Source organism: Hypanus sabinus, chromosome 14 (genome assembly GCF_030144855.1).
Source record: "Hypanus sabinus isolate sHypSab1 chromosome 14, sHypSab1.hap1, whole genome shotgun sequence".
NCBI lineage: Eukaryota > Metazoa > Chordata > Chondrichthyes > Myliobatiformes > Dasyatidae > Hypanus > Hypanus sabinus.
In genome coordinates, this window is record NC_082719.1 from 41,812,542 (window position 1) to 41,828,154 (window position 15,613).

At 41.0% G+C, this 15,613-nt stretch overlaps 1 protein-coding gene across 5 annotated transcripts in view; it reads right to left on the reverse strand.

The window, feature by feature from the left end:
• Nucleotides 1–15,613, reverse strand: part of arap2 (ArfGAP with RhoGAP domain, ankyrin repeat and PH domain 2) — a 416,402-nt gene that overhangs the window by 324,543 nt on the left and 76,246 nt on the right. For all 5 annotated transcript variants that reach the window (XM_059989011.1, XM_059989013.1, XM_059989014.1 and 2 more), the window contains one exon: nucleotides 13,934–15,039. In XM_059989011.1, coding sequence (XP_059844994.1) covers nucleotides 13,934–14,841 — 908 coding nt within the window. In that variant the 5' untranslated portion in view covers nucleotides 14,842–15,039. The remainder of the gene's footprint in view (nucleotides 1–13,933; nucleotides 15,040–15,613) is intronic.

Sequence of the window (15,613 nt, forward strand, 5' to 3'; positions counted from 1 at the left end):
ACACAAATCAATTCTGACACATCTTCTCAAGGCAGAAGTGGATGGGGTTTCCCTTGCAGGGGCATCAGGGTCTCAACAAGCTGGCCCTTCAAGAACAAGATAAGAAGAAATGAGAAGAGAAAAATGAATTGAATAGTTTGCCTGAGTCCTACTTGATCTTTTCAGTTGTCTTTACTTCAATTCTTTTCATTTCTCTTAGTTGATGACTCACTTTCAATGTTTTCTATTGTGTGGTTTAGAGATTTCACTCTGTCTTTATCCGGAAAGTAGTGAGCCTTGGGAATTTTCCACACCAGCAGGCCTTGGAGGCCAAATCACTGAACTACCACAAGACAGAAAGTGATTAACTTTCTGGATCTCAAGAGAAATCAGGGTGCATGGGATCATGTGGAAATTAGCCAAACTTTATGAATGAAAGTTTATAACTATTTAATCCTGCTTCTATTTCTTATGCTCATAAGAGGCTTCTGTGTTCACTTTCCTACTCTATCCCCAACTACTTATGAGGTTATTCTTCAGCTCAAGCCAAGCTGCAAGGCACATGAATCCCAAACTCTTATAACCCTCAATGTTCAGAGTGCAAGATGAAAAGAAACATCCAAATGGTTTCACAATCACCACCCAAATCCCAGCAACACTACTCCTTTACCGAGGTACAAAACCGAGAAAAGGTGATCATTTCACTGTGAATGGACTTGAGGCTTCTGAACAATCATCAGGTGATAGAGAACAATTGAGCCCTAACATACAAGAGCAGGGAGGCTACAGTACATCTGTAAAATATTAATTAGGTTTCATCTTGGATATTGTAAACAGTGTGGGCCATCAGTCAAAGAGGATGAGAGGAAGGAGAGAGAGGAAAGGGAGAGGGTGGGGGGAAGGGGAGAAGGGGGGTGAAGAGTGAGGGGGGAGGAGAGCGAGGTGGAGAACAGGGGGAGAGCAGGGGGGGCAGAGTGAGCAAACAGACAGAGTCTAGTGGTCAAGGACTACTTTGAATCAGGGAGTGTGTAAGAAAATTAGAAAGAGACTTCATGAATTTGAACTGTCCATTAAATATTTAGTCATAAACATCATAGTGGTAATTATATTAAGCTAAAACAAAGATGCAAAGGAAATTAATTTAGGTAAGGAAAAGGAATAATGTAAAGTAAATTAACAAAAAAGAGAAGGCATTGCTGTATGATTAGTCAAGATGACATGTTTTTGGAATTTTTTTTTAGAAGTTCAAAGTGAAAAGATGAGGGAGAACAAGTTTGGATAAACAAAGCCCCCAACATGAGCTCGTTAACAGATGGGTGAAAATGCACAGAGGTTTTCGTACAGGCTTGAACGTGGAGAAAGGCCAAATGGATGTGACAAAATCACACTGAAGAAGTGGTGTATTTAATATTCCAGTTATATTTAAGTATTTCTGTAAAATATGTTGTTGATTAAGCATTCTTGCTTATTGAAAATAATTCAGTATGGGTTATATGTATAAATACGTGAATTACATCTGTCATCACACTACCACGATATATGCAGCACAATTCACTTAAAATAAACTCGAAGTTAGACCTGCATTTCATACTCCCATGTTTTTCTTTAAATTAGTTCAATGCTTTGAAGTTACAAAACATAACACTGGTGATGAGGTAGTTTTCAAAGCAACCCAAGATGACTACGACCTGTTGAAGTACATTGAGATATTCAAAACAAAATAAAACGCAGCAAGGAATGGTTGAGTTACAAAAAGCACATGTTCTTCAGAAGGGAAGGCACGATCGAGTTTTTTTAAAAAATTGTAGTAAATGGAAGAATTCATTAGGTTCATAAGCTGTGAGTACCGGGTATTAATCATTAAAAAAAAACCAAGAATGGCTAACTACGCTAGAAAAATTGACATGTTTGATTACGCAAAGGATAACTGGAATATGTATACTGAGCTAATTTAATCAGAAGTTAATCAGAAACAAGTACCAATTTTGCTGAGTAGAAAGAGTGGGTTTAATGGCTAACAATTTGCCTTGAAGTTTGACTGCTCCAACCAGACTGCAGGAATGAGCTTTACTGATGTTGTAAAAATGATGCAGGAAGATTTAGAACCAAATCCATTACTGATTGCAGACCACTAAGTTTCATAAGTAGATTCAAAAGGAAGAGAAGTCCATTTCACAAACAAGAGAAAATCTGCAGATGCTGGAAATCCAAGCCACACACACAAAATGCTGCATGAACTCAGACCCGGCAGCATCTATGGAAAAGAGTACAGTCGTCATTTTGGGCTGAAAACCTTTGGCAGCAGTGGAGGAAAAAAGCCCACTTCAGCACACACAGCTGAATTAAAGAGAATGCCTGAGCATTGTCATTTTGGTAATGGGCTTAATGAATGCTAAGAGATCATTTAGTTTGTGGAATCTTAAAAGAAAACATTCAAAAATGGCTCATAACTGAAGCACACCTGATATTCAAAAGAGCAGTTGAAATTGCTGCTTCAATGGAAACCGCAGACAGAGAAACAACTGAGTTGCAGTCAGGAACGAAAGTGAGCATGAATAAAATTACAGCAACTAAACAGAAACCAGCCTGTCCAAACAAATTGTGTTATCATTGTGGCAGGGGCTCACATACGCCAAACAAATGCAGATTTAAAGGTGCGGCTTGCAAAAAATACAACAAAGTACTAAGAGCCTGTGGGACATACTAAGAGCCTGTGGGACAGACAAAAATAAGTGGACTGCACAGAAAAAAGAAGATAAAGAGTCAGGCTGCAGTCTCAAAAACAGCACTAATCTGCATGCTGTTGCTGAAAAGTCCGATAATAATGATTTATAGCGTGGAACTTAGCCATAGACTAGCATTGTGCCTTACACCATAAGTGAACAGCAAATTAATTAAAATGGAATTGGACAAGGGGTCAGCTGTTCCAGTCATTCCACTAAACAAGTTTGAACAGGAGTTCAAAGATTCCAAACTGAAGCCTGCAGATATCCAACTAGGAATTTATACTGGAGAAAATATAACTCCTGTGGGAATGGCATCTGTAACTATGAATTACAACAACCAACAGGCCACATTGAGCTTGTATGTTGTAAAAACAGGAGGACCCACTTATTGGGGGCTTGAGTGGCTGAGGCAACTACAACTTGATTGGACATCCATCCACCATTTGCATGCCACATCTGATACAAAGAAGTCAACTGAAATGGAATTAAGGAGGATACAGGATGATACCACAACAGTCTCCATGCCGAACACTATGAACCATGGCCCAGCAGAAGAGGAACAGGTATTAGTGCCAAACTCTGTGCCTCTGGTTGGAAGGCATATTGGGCCATGCATGGACCATGCTGCTCAGAGGAAGCGTGGAAGTAACAACAGCAGTGGTCTAACTACAACAGCTTTTGTAAGCAGCCTGTCTGAGAAGGCTTCTGATATGTTCATCAGGCAATTACTTGCAAAATGTGGCTTGGTTTTAAGCTGGGAGCTGCAGGAAAGCTGCAAGCATTTGGTTTTTGTGAGTACAAAGAACCAGAATGCACACTGAGGTTATTGCATGAACTTCAAGTGGGTAACAAGAAGGTGTTTGTAGAAGAAAGGTGTCAATGGAGATGTGAAAACAGATGATGTTGTGGATGAGGAAACGGTGAGAGGCATTGACCGTGTGGAGTCAGAGGCTTTTTCCCAGGGCTGAAATGGTTGCCACAAGAGGACACAGGTTTAACGTGCTGGGGAGTCGGTACAGAGGAGATGACAGGGGTATGTTTTTTACTCAGAGAGTGGTGAGTGTGTGGAATGGGCTGCCGGCAACGCTGGTGGAGGTGAATAATATAGGGTCTTTTAAGAGGCTTTTCGATAGGTACATGGAGCTTAGCTGTAAGGCCTCCGTTAGCCTCGATAGCCATGGATTTGTGCCTTGGAAAGTTTCCAGGGCACAAGCTGGGCAAGGTTTTTTTTATGGAAGACCGGCAGTTGCCCAAGCTGCAAGTCTCCCCTCTCCACGCCACCGATGTTGTCCAAGGAAAGGGCATTAGGGAGCTTAGTAAAATAGAGGGCTATAGGTAAGTCTAGTAATTTCTAAGGTAGGGACACGTTCAGCACAACTTTGTGAGCCGAAGGGCCTGTTTTGTGCTGTAGGTTTTCTATGTTTCTGTATTTCTATGAAGAGCAGAAACTAAAGGGAGCAACTAAACAATTAATAAGAGAGTACTCCTGTGAACTAAATGTACCTTCACAAGATCAAGATGCTCAAACTAGAAGAAAAAGGAAGAAGAAGAAAGTTGTCTTCCGCTATCAGAACCACTTCCTGCAGTCTCAGAGTCAACTCTTACAACAACCGCAAAGTAGGCCCCAGAATCTAAGATTGTTTCCACAGCCATGAGTTTTGCCTGCCAAGCAGATTTACTTCCCTTATCAGGAAAGATGTTATTCCTCAAGAGTTAGAAATCCTCCACAGCAATTAAATCTTTCCACCTGAATGGGACAATTTAAAATTTTCTATGCTGTCAATGTCTGTATATAGTAGTTGTAATATTTATTGTGTATATAATGGAGATGCATTCTACATTGAGTTGGAGTTTATAGCCCAGCAGAGAAGAGTGCTGTGTATTTAATATTTAGTTACATTTAAATAATCTTATAAAATATGTTGCTGATTAAGTATTCCTCTTCATTTAAAACAACTCATTATGGGTTATATGTATAAATAAGTGAATTGCATACATAACATCACCACGCTACCAGGTGATACGTGTGCACCTCGCTTAAAGTAAACTCGAAGTCAGACCCATATTTCAGACACCCCTGTCCTCTTTTGAATTAGTTTAATGTTTTGAAGTTATAAAACATAACAGAATAGTTACAATATATGGGAAAGGAAATAGTGGTGATGGCAGGTAATGGTGGGAAAATGAAAACTGATTTTGGCAATGAGTCAGATACAGGATTGTATCTCAGTTCTGCACCAATGATGATCCTAAGGTTTTATTGCAAGAACAAGGGCCATGGAAGTAAACGGCAAAACAACAGAGTTGATGGTTTAGGTTAGAGCGAGAGCTTAGTCTTGGCAGTGCACAGCTGGAAGTATTTAAGCTCAATTACTTGATATCATACATGCACTTTTGTCTTCAAGGAAGTGGATCTAGACATGAGTGTTGCAGTAGAGCTTACGGTTAAATTTGCTTTAACAGAAATTTGTTGCATGTGTGAAAGCAACATAATTTATGTAAGCACGAACTGTGACAGCACATTATTAATACAACAACTGGATGTTCAGGGGATGCCAATTTACCCATCCATTCATTCCACTCTGCTGTTTGTATCACACAAACAAAACTGCGTTCTTTACCCTAATTACTTTGAGGATTTGCACACAGATTGTCCATTAAACTCACCACAGGAAGATGGTACTCATAATTGACGTCAATAAAATTTCTTGAAAAGTTAAGAAACAGAATTATTCAGATAGCATGTAGTAAATTGAGAGATGGTATTTAAAACAAAACAATGAGAATAAAGCAGGTGGGAATCAAAAGGCATAAAACTTGACTCTTTGGCCCTTAGCATCCATGCCAACCTGGCTGCTCACCTAAGCTTGTCCCATTTGCCTGCATGTGGTGTGCATCCCTCTAAACCTTTCCCATCCATATACTCATCCAATTAAAATAACAGCAATTCCCCTTAATTAAAGTAGGATAGTTTTTCCAAAGATTAACTTGCAATACCTCAAAAATAAAAGCAGACTATAGATCAACCTGTTATTTATAGCAGTGTCACCAGAAGATTCGATTGACATTGGAACTGGCAAGTTTTTTCTTCTCTGGTTGACTGCTTTCATGTCACTGTATCCACTCTAAGGCTCCTTTGTCATTTATTAAGTTTCCAACTGACCTGTTGGCCTCACTGTATCATTATAAGCTTGCACTTTCAGCAAGTTATGCCATAGGTTATTCTCCTACATTTCAGGCAGTCTCTCAAGACAGGGGATCATTTGTTTCCATGCTGTAAGTGAAATTGGTGAGGCAATAATGGTAGAGGAGGGGGGGAAGCAAAGAAATAGCGAACAAACTTAATAACAAATGAACTGTTTCAGTCTTCACTGTGGAAGACACTCACAGAATGCCAGAAATGTGAGTGAGAGGGAGCAGATTTGAGTGCAATTGCTATTAATAAAAGAAGGCCCATGGGAAGCTGAAATGTCACCCGGACCAGATGGACTTCACCCCAGGGTTCTGAAAGAGGAAGCTGAAGAGATAGTGGAGGCACTAGTAATGATCTTTCAAACATCACTAGATTCTGGAATTGTTCCCTAGGAGTGGTAAATTGCTCAACAAGGGGGCAAGCAGAAGAAAGAAGATTATAGGACAGTTAACCTGACTTCGTGGTTGGAAAGATAAATTGAGGCTGTTACTAAGGATGAGGTTTCAGGGTAGTTGGTAGCACATGATAAAAAATAGGCCAAAGTCAGCATGGTTTTCTAAAGGGGAAATCTTGCTTGAGAAATTTTTTGAGGAACTAGCAGGCAGGTTAGACAAAGGAGAGTCAGCGGATGGTGTTTACTTGTGTGGTAACTTCTACTTTACAAAAGGACCACTCGACAATTTTATAGCCAAAAGAAAATCTTTATCTGGGACGGCAAATGATATTTACAATACAGAGACTTTCAGGTACCTCATGCGGCCTGGGTGGTGGAACTATATACAATGCATACCGGAACCAGTCTCGTTACCAACAGCTTCCCAATTAGTATTAACTTACTGTTAATAATACTCACATTACAACAAGTTGGATTTTCAGAGCGCCTGGATAGAAGATTGACTGACTGGCAGGAGGCAAAGAGTGGGAATAAAGGGGGCTTTTATTGGTTGGCTGCCTGTGACTAGTGGTGTGTCACAGTGGTCGGTGATAGATCCTCTTCTTTTCACATTTGCAGATGATACAAAAGTAGGTGGAAGGACAGGTAGTGTTGTTTAAGCAGGGTGTCCGCAGAAGGTCTTAGGCAGATTGGGGAAATGTGCAAAGAGATGGCAGATGGAATACGGTGTAGGGAAGTATCTACTCTTGAACTTTGGCAGAAGGAATAAAGGTGTGGATTATTTTCTAAATGAGGCAAAAATTCAAAAGTCAGAGGTGCAAAGCAATTGGGAGTCTTCATGTAGGATTCTCTAGAGGTTAACTTGCAGGTTGAGGAGGTGGCAAGGAAGGCAAATGCAATGTAGGCATTCAAGAGGACAAGAGTACAAAAGCAAGGATGTAATGCTGAGGCTTTACAAGACATTGGAGTATTAAGAGCAGTTTTGGACGCCATATCAAAGAAAGGATGTGCTGGCATTGGGAAAGGTCCAGAGGAAGCTCACGAGAATCATCCCAGGAAGGAAAGTGTTAACATAGGAGGAGCATTTGATGGCTCTGGGCCTGTACTCTCTGGAGTTTAGAAGAATGAGGGGGGATGGCACTGAAGGGTGAAAGGCCTAGACAGAGTGCGTGAAGAGTGGATGCTTCCTACAGTGGGAGAGTGTAGGACCAGAGGGCACAGCCTCTGATCTGAGAGATGCCCATTTAGAACGGAGATGAGGGGGAATTTCTTTAGCCAGAGGTTGATGAATCAGTGGAATTCACTGCCACAGACAGCTGTGCTGGCTAAGTCATTGATTTTAGTCAAGGTGGAGGCTGATAGTTTCTTGACTAGTCAGGGTGTCAAACTTCACGGGGACAAGACAAGAGAATGGGGGTGAGTGGAATAATAAATCAGCCAAGAGGGAACAGCAGAGCAGACTCGATGGGCTGAAAGGTCTCATTCTGCTCCTGAAGTATGTCTTATGGTCACATCTGTTTTCTGAAGTGGCTGATGTTACTCATGTGGAAACTGCATATTTGTCTAGCTGGAGCAGACGGTGATCAAGTGGAGTATATACTTCCGTTCATTGACTTCAGTGTCCCAGCTGGGGTCAGTATCAATGATATGAAAGTCAATGCTAGGGATCAAGCCCCGAGGAAAACAGAAGGTAAATGGTAGGACACTGAGGAGTGCAGTAGAACAGAGGGATCTGGGAGTACAGATACAAAATTCCCTAAAAATGGTGTCACAAGTAGATAGGGTCGTAAAGAGAGCTTTTGGTACATTGGCCTTTATAAATCAAAGTATTGAGTATAAGAGTTGGAATGTAATGGTGAGGTTGTATAAGACACTGGTGAGACCGAATTTGGAGTACTGTGTGCAGTTTTGGTCACCTAATTACAGTAAGGATATTAATAAGGTTGAAAGAGTGCAGAGAAGGTTTACAAGGATGTTGCCGGGACTTGAGAAACTGAGTTACAGAGAAAGGTTGAATAGGTTAGGACTTTATTCCCTGGAGCATAGGAGAATGAGGGGTGATTTGATTGAGGTATATAAAATTATGATTGGTATAGATAGAGTGAATGCAAGCAGGCTTTTTCCACTGAGGCCAGGGGAGAAAAAAACCAGAGGACATGGGTTAAGGGTGATGGGGGAAAAGTTTAAAGGGAACATTAAGGGGGGGCTTCTTCACTCAGAGAGTGGTGGGAGTGTGGAATGAGCTGCCAGATGAAATGGTGAATGCAGGCTCACTTTTGACATTTAAGAAAAAATTGGACAGGTATATGGATGAGAGGGGTTTGGAGGGATATGGCCCAGGTGTAGGTCAGTGGGACTAGGCAGAAAAATGGTTCGGCACAGCCAGGAAGGGCCAAAAGGCCTGTTTCTGTGCTGTAATGTTCTATGGTTCTATGATTAGGAGACAGTGTCAGGTACATTCCACTTGCTCTCTCATATGTATCAGTAAAATCATGAATGCATTGCACAAACTGCACTGTTAGGCCAAATGGCTGGACTAATACTTTGGGACGTGTGCCCAAATCCCACAACAGCCCAGAGGAAATTTTAAAATAGTGAACAAAATAAAACAAGAATAAGCATTAGGTATCAATACTGGCAATATTGAAGCAACAAGATTACCTAAGCCCTCGAAAGCCCTTTAAAGAAGGAAATCTTTCACTCTTCTGGACTCAGACACTCGAATCAGAGGCCCATGGTTGACTATTAACTACCACCTGAAATAGTTCGCAGGTTGGGAAGGTGGCTCAGTTCCACTTTCATAAAGGCAGCTAGGAATGAACACACAATACTAATGAACGAAATAAACTCATCATTCGACTCCCACTCAGCTATCAGCAATCTGAGTCATCTGACATTATCCATCAAAGCTAGCTGTGATTTCTTTCACTATAAGTCTGTAGCTTTTCACCAGCTCGGTTGTAGTCACCAGGGGGGACTGCAAAAAAAAAGCACTTGGGAAGCCAGCAAATTGCTATATTTTAAAGGAAAAGATCATAAGACCATAAAGCATAAAAGCAGAATTAGGCCATTTGGTCCATCGAATCTAGTCCGCCATTCCATCATGGCTCATTTATTATCCCTCAATCCCATTCTCCCCGTAACCTTTCATGCCCTTAACAATCAAGAACCTATCAAAATCAGCTTTAAATATGCCAAATGATTTGATCTCTGCAGCAGTCTGTGGCAATGAATTCCACAGATTCACCCATCCTCTGGCTAAAGAAATTCTTCTTCATCCATTTTCTAAAGGGACATCCTTGTATTCTAAGGTTGTGCCCTCTGTTCGTAGACTCCCCTACTGTTGGGAACATCCACTCTGTCTAAGCCTTTCAATATTTGATAGGTCATTTCAGTGAACACCTCAAGTAGAGAACTTTCTCATATCATCCAGCCCAAAGTACTCCAATTAAAGATAAACAGATTTTCTGATTCAGTGGGTACATCTTGACCAGAACTGAATTTCTGTTCTTTTTCTATTTTAAACTGGTTTTGTAACAAGAAATGATGAGAGCTTGTACTCCAGGAGCTTTCAGGTGCATTTAGAACAAGAACGATAGGACCATTCCTATAAACTTGAATTTCAGGTATAGCATCAGTTACTGGAAAACACTGCAATACATATTCCATTTACTGACCCAGCCCAGGAAACTGACACTTCCCAGCTGGGGTTTACTGACCGATCCCAAGTTTTACTGATCCTGCCCAGCCCTGGGCTTTCCTGATCTATCAGTGGAAGGCTGGAACAATAACAAGGTGACCTACAGGGAAGAAGTCATCTCTCTGACATAGTGGTGTCAAGAAAACAGCCTCTCCCTCGATGTCGCAAAAACAAAGGAGCTGGTTGTGGATTACAGGAGGAATGGAGACAGGCTAACCCTATTGATATCAATGGATCTGGGGTTGTGAGGGTAAACAACTTCAAGTTCCTCAGCATCCACATCACCGAGGACCTCGTGGTATGTGCACACCAACTATGTGGTGAAAAAGGCACATCAGCACCTCTTTCACCTCAGACAGTTGAGGAAGTTTGGCATCGGTCCCCAGTTTCTAAGAACTTTCTACAGGGGCACAATTGAGAGCATCCTAACTGGCTGCATCACTGCCTGGTATGGGAACTATACCTCCCTTAATCGCAGGACTCTACAGAGAGTGGTGCAGACAGCCTAGTGCATCTGTAGTTGTAAACTTCCCATGATTCAGGACATTTACAATGACAGGTGTGTAAAAAGGGCCCAAAGGATCATTGAGGACCCGAGTCACCCCAACCACAATCGATTCCAGCTGCTACCATCCGGGAAACAGTACTGCAGAATAAAAGTCAGGACCAACAGGCTCCAGGACATCTTCTTCCACCAGGCCAACAGACTGAAAAACTCACGCTGATTTGAGTGTATTTGTATGTTACATTGACTGTTCCATTTATTATGAATTATGATAAATTACTATGATTGTACATTCAGCGGAGACGTAAGGTAAAGATTTTTACTCCTCATATAGGTGAAGGATGTAAGAAATAAAGTCAATTCAGTTCAATCTTTCCCCAGCTCAGGGTTTACTGACCTTGCCCCATACACACAGTCTATTCCACAAAATAAGTTTTTCACCATCGAGGCATAGTTTGTAGAGGGACTGAAACCCAGTGTGCACTCATTCCTGGAGAAGCCTATGAATGTTCCCTGTGTACAGCTGCGACTACAATATTCTGAGGGATTATGCACAAAGTCTTCCAACATGACACACTATCCTTGGAGATTATAACAATTTAATGAAAATATAGGAAGCAACAAACCCCTGTACGATACTCATTTATTGAGCTAACATTATATAACTAGAGTACTCAGTGAAAGATCTCTCCTGATATCACTAGGTTAAAATTAGTAAATAAGAATACTCAAGTGACCTAATATTCTAGATTTTCTTTCCACCACTGTACCTTAATGAGTTTAATGTATTGGTCTTTCATACGGGATATCAAGTGGATGGAGCAGAAGTAAAAAAAATCAGTACAAAATGGCAAAGCAGTTACAAGGAGTTAAATGCCCAACTTACATTTTATACACTTGTTCTCATTGTCATTATTACAATATAAATTCATTGTTCTGTTGCAAAGTTCAACATAAATTTATTTTCAAAGTACATCTATGTCACCATATACAACCCTGAGATTCATTTTCTACAGGCTTACTCAATAAATCCAGAACAGAATAACCATAATAGAATCAATGAAAGACCGCACCAACTTGGGCATTCAACCAGTGTGCAAAACACAAACAACTGTGCAAATACAAAAAGACAGAAATAATAATAAATGCATCAGCGATAAATATTGAGAACATGAGATTAAGAGTCCTTGAAAGTAAGTCTATCGGTGGTAGGAACATTTCAACAATGGCGCAAGTGAAGCTGAGTGACATTATCCCCTTTGGTTCAAGAGCCTGATGGCTGAGGAGTAATAACTGTTCCTGAACCTGGAGATATGAGGCTGGAGGCTCCTGGACCTTCTTCCTCACAGCAGCAACAAGAAAAGTATAACTTTGATGGTGGGATCCCTGATGATGGATGCTGTTTTCCTGCGACAATGCTTCGTGTAAATGTGCTCAGTGGTGGGGAGGATTTTACCAGAGCTGGACTAGGTCATAACCACTAATTTTTAAAAAGGGATAGCTCCAGGAGAGTGGAAAATTGCAAATATCGCTGCATTCTCTAATGAGGGAGGGATGCAGAAGAAAGGAATTATCGGCCATTAGCCTGGTCAATGGTTGGACTCGATTATTAAGCATTTGGTTTCGGGGTACTTGAAGGCACATGATGGAACTACAGTGCAAGCTCGGCACGTTGAATGGCCTAACTTTATTCCTGTGTCTTATGGTCCAAAATTCAGCAACCGTATGCTAAAGTCAGCATAATGAGAAAGGTTAAAAATCACAAAATTTATATATAATTTGTACAGTTGTTTACAACAGACCTCAGAACACATTAGATTTTGATTCCAATAAGCAATTTTTTTTAATACACACCATTTGATTTTTTTTATTTATTCATCAGTGAAGTCTGGAATGACAATAGGAAGGGCACATCAAAACTGATGGCCAGAATTTCTTTTTATTGTTTATTCACGGGATATGAGTGTCACTAGCAGGCAAGCGTGTATTATTCATGAACTGAATGGCTGACGAGACATTTTCAGAGAACAATTACAGAGTCAACAATATAATGTGTCTGGAGTCCCACCTAGGCCAGATGACTGATTTCTTTCTATGAGGTATATTAATCAATCATACGAGTTTATTTAATAAGTACTTATTTATTTGTATTTAAGTTTCCCAGAAGCTATGATGGGATTTGAGTGTGACCTTGGATCAACTGTTCGGGTTCTGGTAGTCGGCTGCACGAACATTGTACTACAATACCCGCTACAACATTTTGAGTAGAGTAACAAGAATTACCATTGGGCACGGACCAGAAACACACATATCAAGTACAATGTGGAACTGTTCTATTACAAGCCCACAGGCTTCAACAGAGAGAATGGCTACACGGATGCCATTATATTTTTATGATGCCACAAGACCATAAGGAGCAGAATCAGGCCATCTGGCCCATCGAGTCTGCTCCACCATTTCACCATGGCTAATTCAACTTTCCTCTCAGCCCCAATCTCCCACCTTCTCCCCGTATGCCTCATACCCAAATGATGCCACTCTGTTCTGAGGCTTTGTCCTCTGGTCTTAGACTCTCCCACCATTGGACACATTCTCTCTACATCCACTCTGTCAAGGCCTTTCCCCATTCAATAGGTTTCAGTGAGGTCACCCCTCATTCTTCCGAATTCCAGTAAATACAGGCCCAGATCATATGACAAGCAGTTCAAACCTGGAATTGTGAACCTCCATAATACCTATGCACTCCAGAGGAAATCGCTGACTTCGTGATGGGGAACAAGTCAAAGGGCAGAAGACATAGTGAGGTTCAGTGGAAGCAACATTAATGTTCTGATGCTGTTAGTGATTGCAAGCATTAAGTGACTGGAGCAAATAGAGAAAGTAGAGGAGGGGAGAGTTTCTGGCAAATAGCTACAAGTAGGGAACGAATGCATGAATCCTGTGTAAATCGATCATACTGTATGCCTTCCATTTGGGGTGGTAAATGATAAAGAAATTAGGGTTCTTTAAGAGTCAGAAAAAAGGTCAAAAATGCAAATAACAAAAGAAAGTTTTTGTATTTACACATTTTACATAGCCTTTGTATCTTATCAAGCATTTTCTTATTACTTGCAATACTCAGCTCCACAAATGACAAGGATCCCAGTCTGCAGTCTAAAATAAATAATTTCATAATAAGTTTATTTCGATATTTCAAAACAAACTCAAATAAAAGTAAGCTAAAACATATATTTAACTTATTGTTGAAACAGTAGGAGATAAAATTTCACTCAACATAATCAGTAATGTTGAAATTTGCAAACGCACAATTACTTTGATGTTTGACGATGTCAAGTTTGCCAAATTAACCCTGTAAAAGCTACACAATCCTTTGGTATGATCGCTTTCAGAAAAAGACAAAATTTGATATTTTTTTTTACAATGGAAGCTACTATACCTGTTGTCTGTCGGGTACAGGATAACTCCTTGTGCTACACCTGAAGTTGGAAGCTGTGGTACTGGTCTGTTTCGAAAGTCAGGCGCTTTCACAGGACATGAAATAACCTGCTCTGAAGTGCCCAGCATTCCATCATAGAAATCATTCAGGATCATCTCGCCTTGAAATTCAACGAGACCAGAGTCTCTTGGACTGTTCGATGTACGTTTATTTTTCTCGGATGTGGAATGCTCAGCTGCAAAGGAAAACTGGCAGGAATCAACAGAACCAGAAGGCAGTGACATCCTGTCTCCGGTGAACTTAAGAGGCGGTGTTCCCTGATGAACTCGTGGTGGAAGCGGTGGCCTATTAACCACATCATCTTGTGGTTCACATGGACTACTGCAGGCACTGTCATTCTCCAATGCAACTATTTTAGGGCTGTTACTCAGCAAAAACTCCTCCTGTGTTTCATCGCACTGCATTTGGGGAGGTGGACGTCTGTCTTTTGAGTTAATAACTCTAACATTCACTGGATCGGTAGGGTTTGAAGTTAAATCACCTTTACCAAAGATAGTTCTCAGTTTAGAGACAGGGAAACTGCTCACAACTTCTTCCTTGGGTGAACTCTGTGCAGGAAAGCCCTGGTTACTGCTTTCCGATTCTGCGCCTCGGGGCAACAATTCATCAGGGCATTTGGGCAGTTTTAACTCATCAGCTTTCGGAAACAAGTTGTGCAAATGTCTGAGTATCCTTTTCCGATGTCCTGTTGGAGCAATCCCAATCTGGAGAAGAATCTCGTTATTTAAGTGTTTACAGTCTGCCAGTGTACTGTAGCCAGACTGTCTGAAATTGTCAGTGTACTGGTCCAAGTGAATGTCAATCAACCAGTCCATGATGCTGCTATTGGCCTCAGTGGATGACAGCATCGTGGCAACTTGTGTCTCATTCCATCCTCCTTAATGTACAAATTCCTCCTAACATATCTCTACATCCAGCAAACTGACATTGCCTGTCATTGGAGTTCATTCAGTCGGTATAATCACAGATGCATTCATGCTTATTCTGATCCACAGTAATCCTTCTTCTTCCTCATGATGTTACAGGAAGCAGCATCGTTTACAAAGCTAAAAGAATAGAAATATAATTGTATTAGTTTGATCAGAGACAGAATCATTGAAGAATACTCTGAGCAGCAGATCTGATACAGTAGATATTAATCACAGCTCCTCTATTTTTCCAACCCATTTCTCTACTCCTCCTTCCTCTGCCTCAGTACTTGCAGTATCTATTTCTAATTGAAGTGGTTCTCTCATTTCTACACCTTCATTCTCAGTGTGCTCCTTTCCAGTTTCCAAAATTTCCCTGCTGCCCTGCCACTATCTCATCTCGCCCCAGGTTCTGTGGTAAACTCTCTTAAAGGCCCGCCAAAATGACCAAAACCTGGTTATGGTTTGGAGGCTTGCATGCCTAAATGAGAGATCAGAAGCCTGAGAAGACGTAGTTTACCCAGGTTCATCGATTGAGTAGAAAAGGCAGTGACTCAGGGCAGTGTGAAGCTCAGAGTGGTGGTCAATCAGCCTTCAGAATTGATTGGCAAGAAGAAATTAAAGCTAAGCAGGGCCATTGTCAGAGCAGCCATTGTTGGAGAAGACAGAGTCAGAGTGGGGATTTTTGGGCTTTACCTCATCAAGGCTTCAG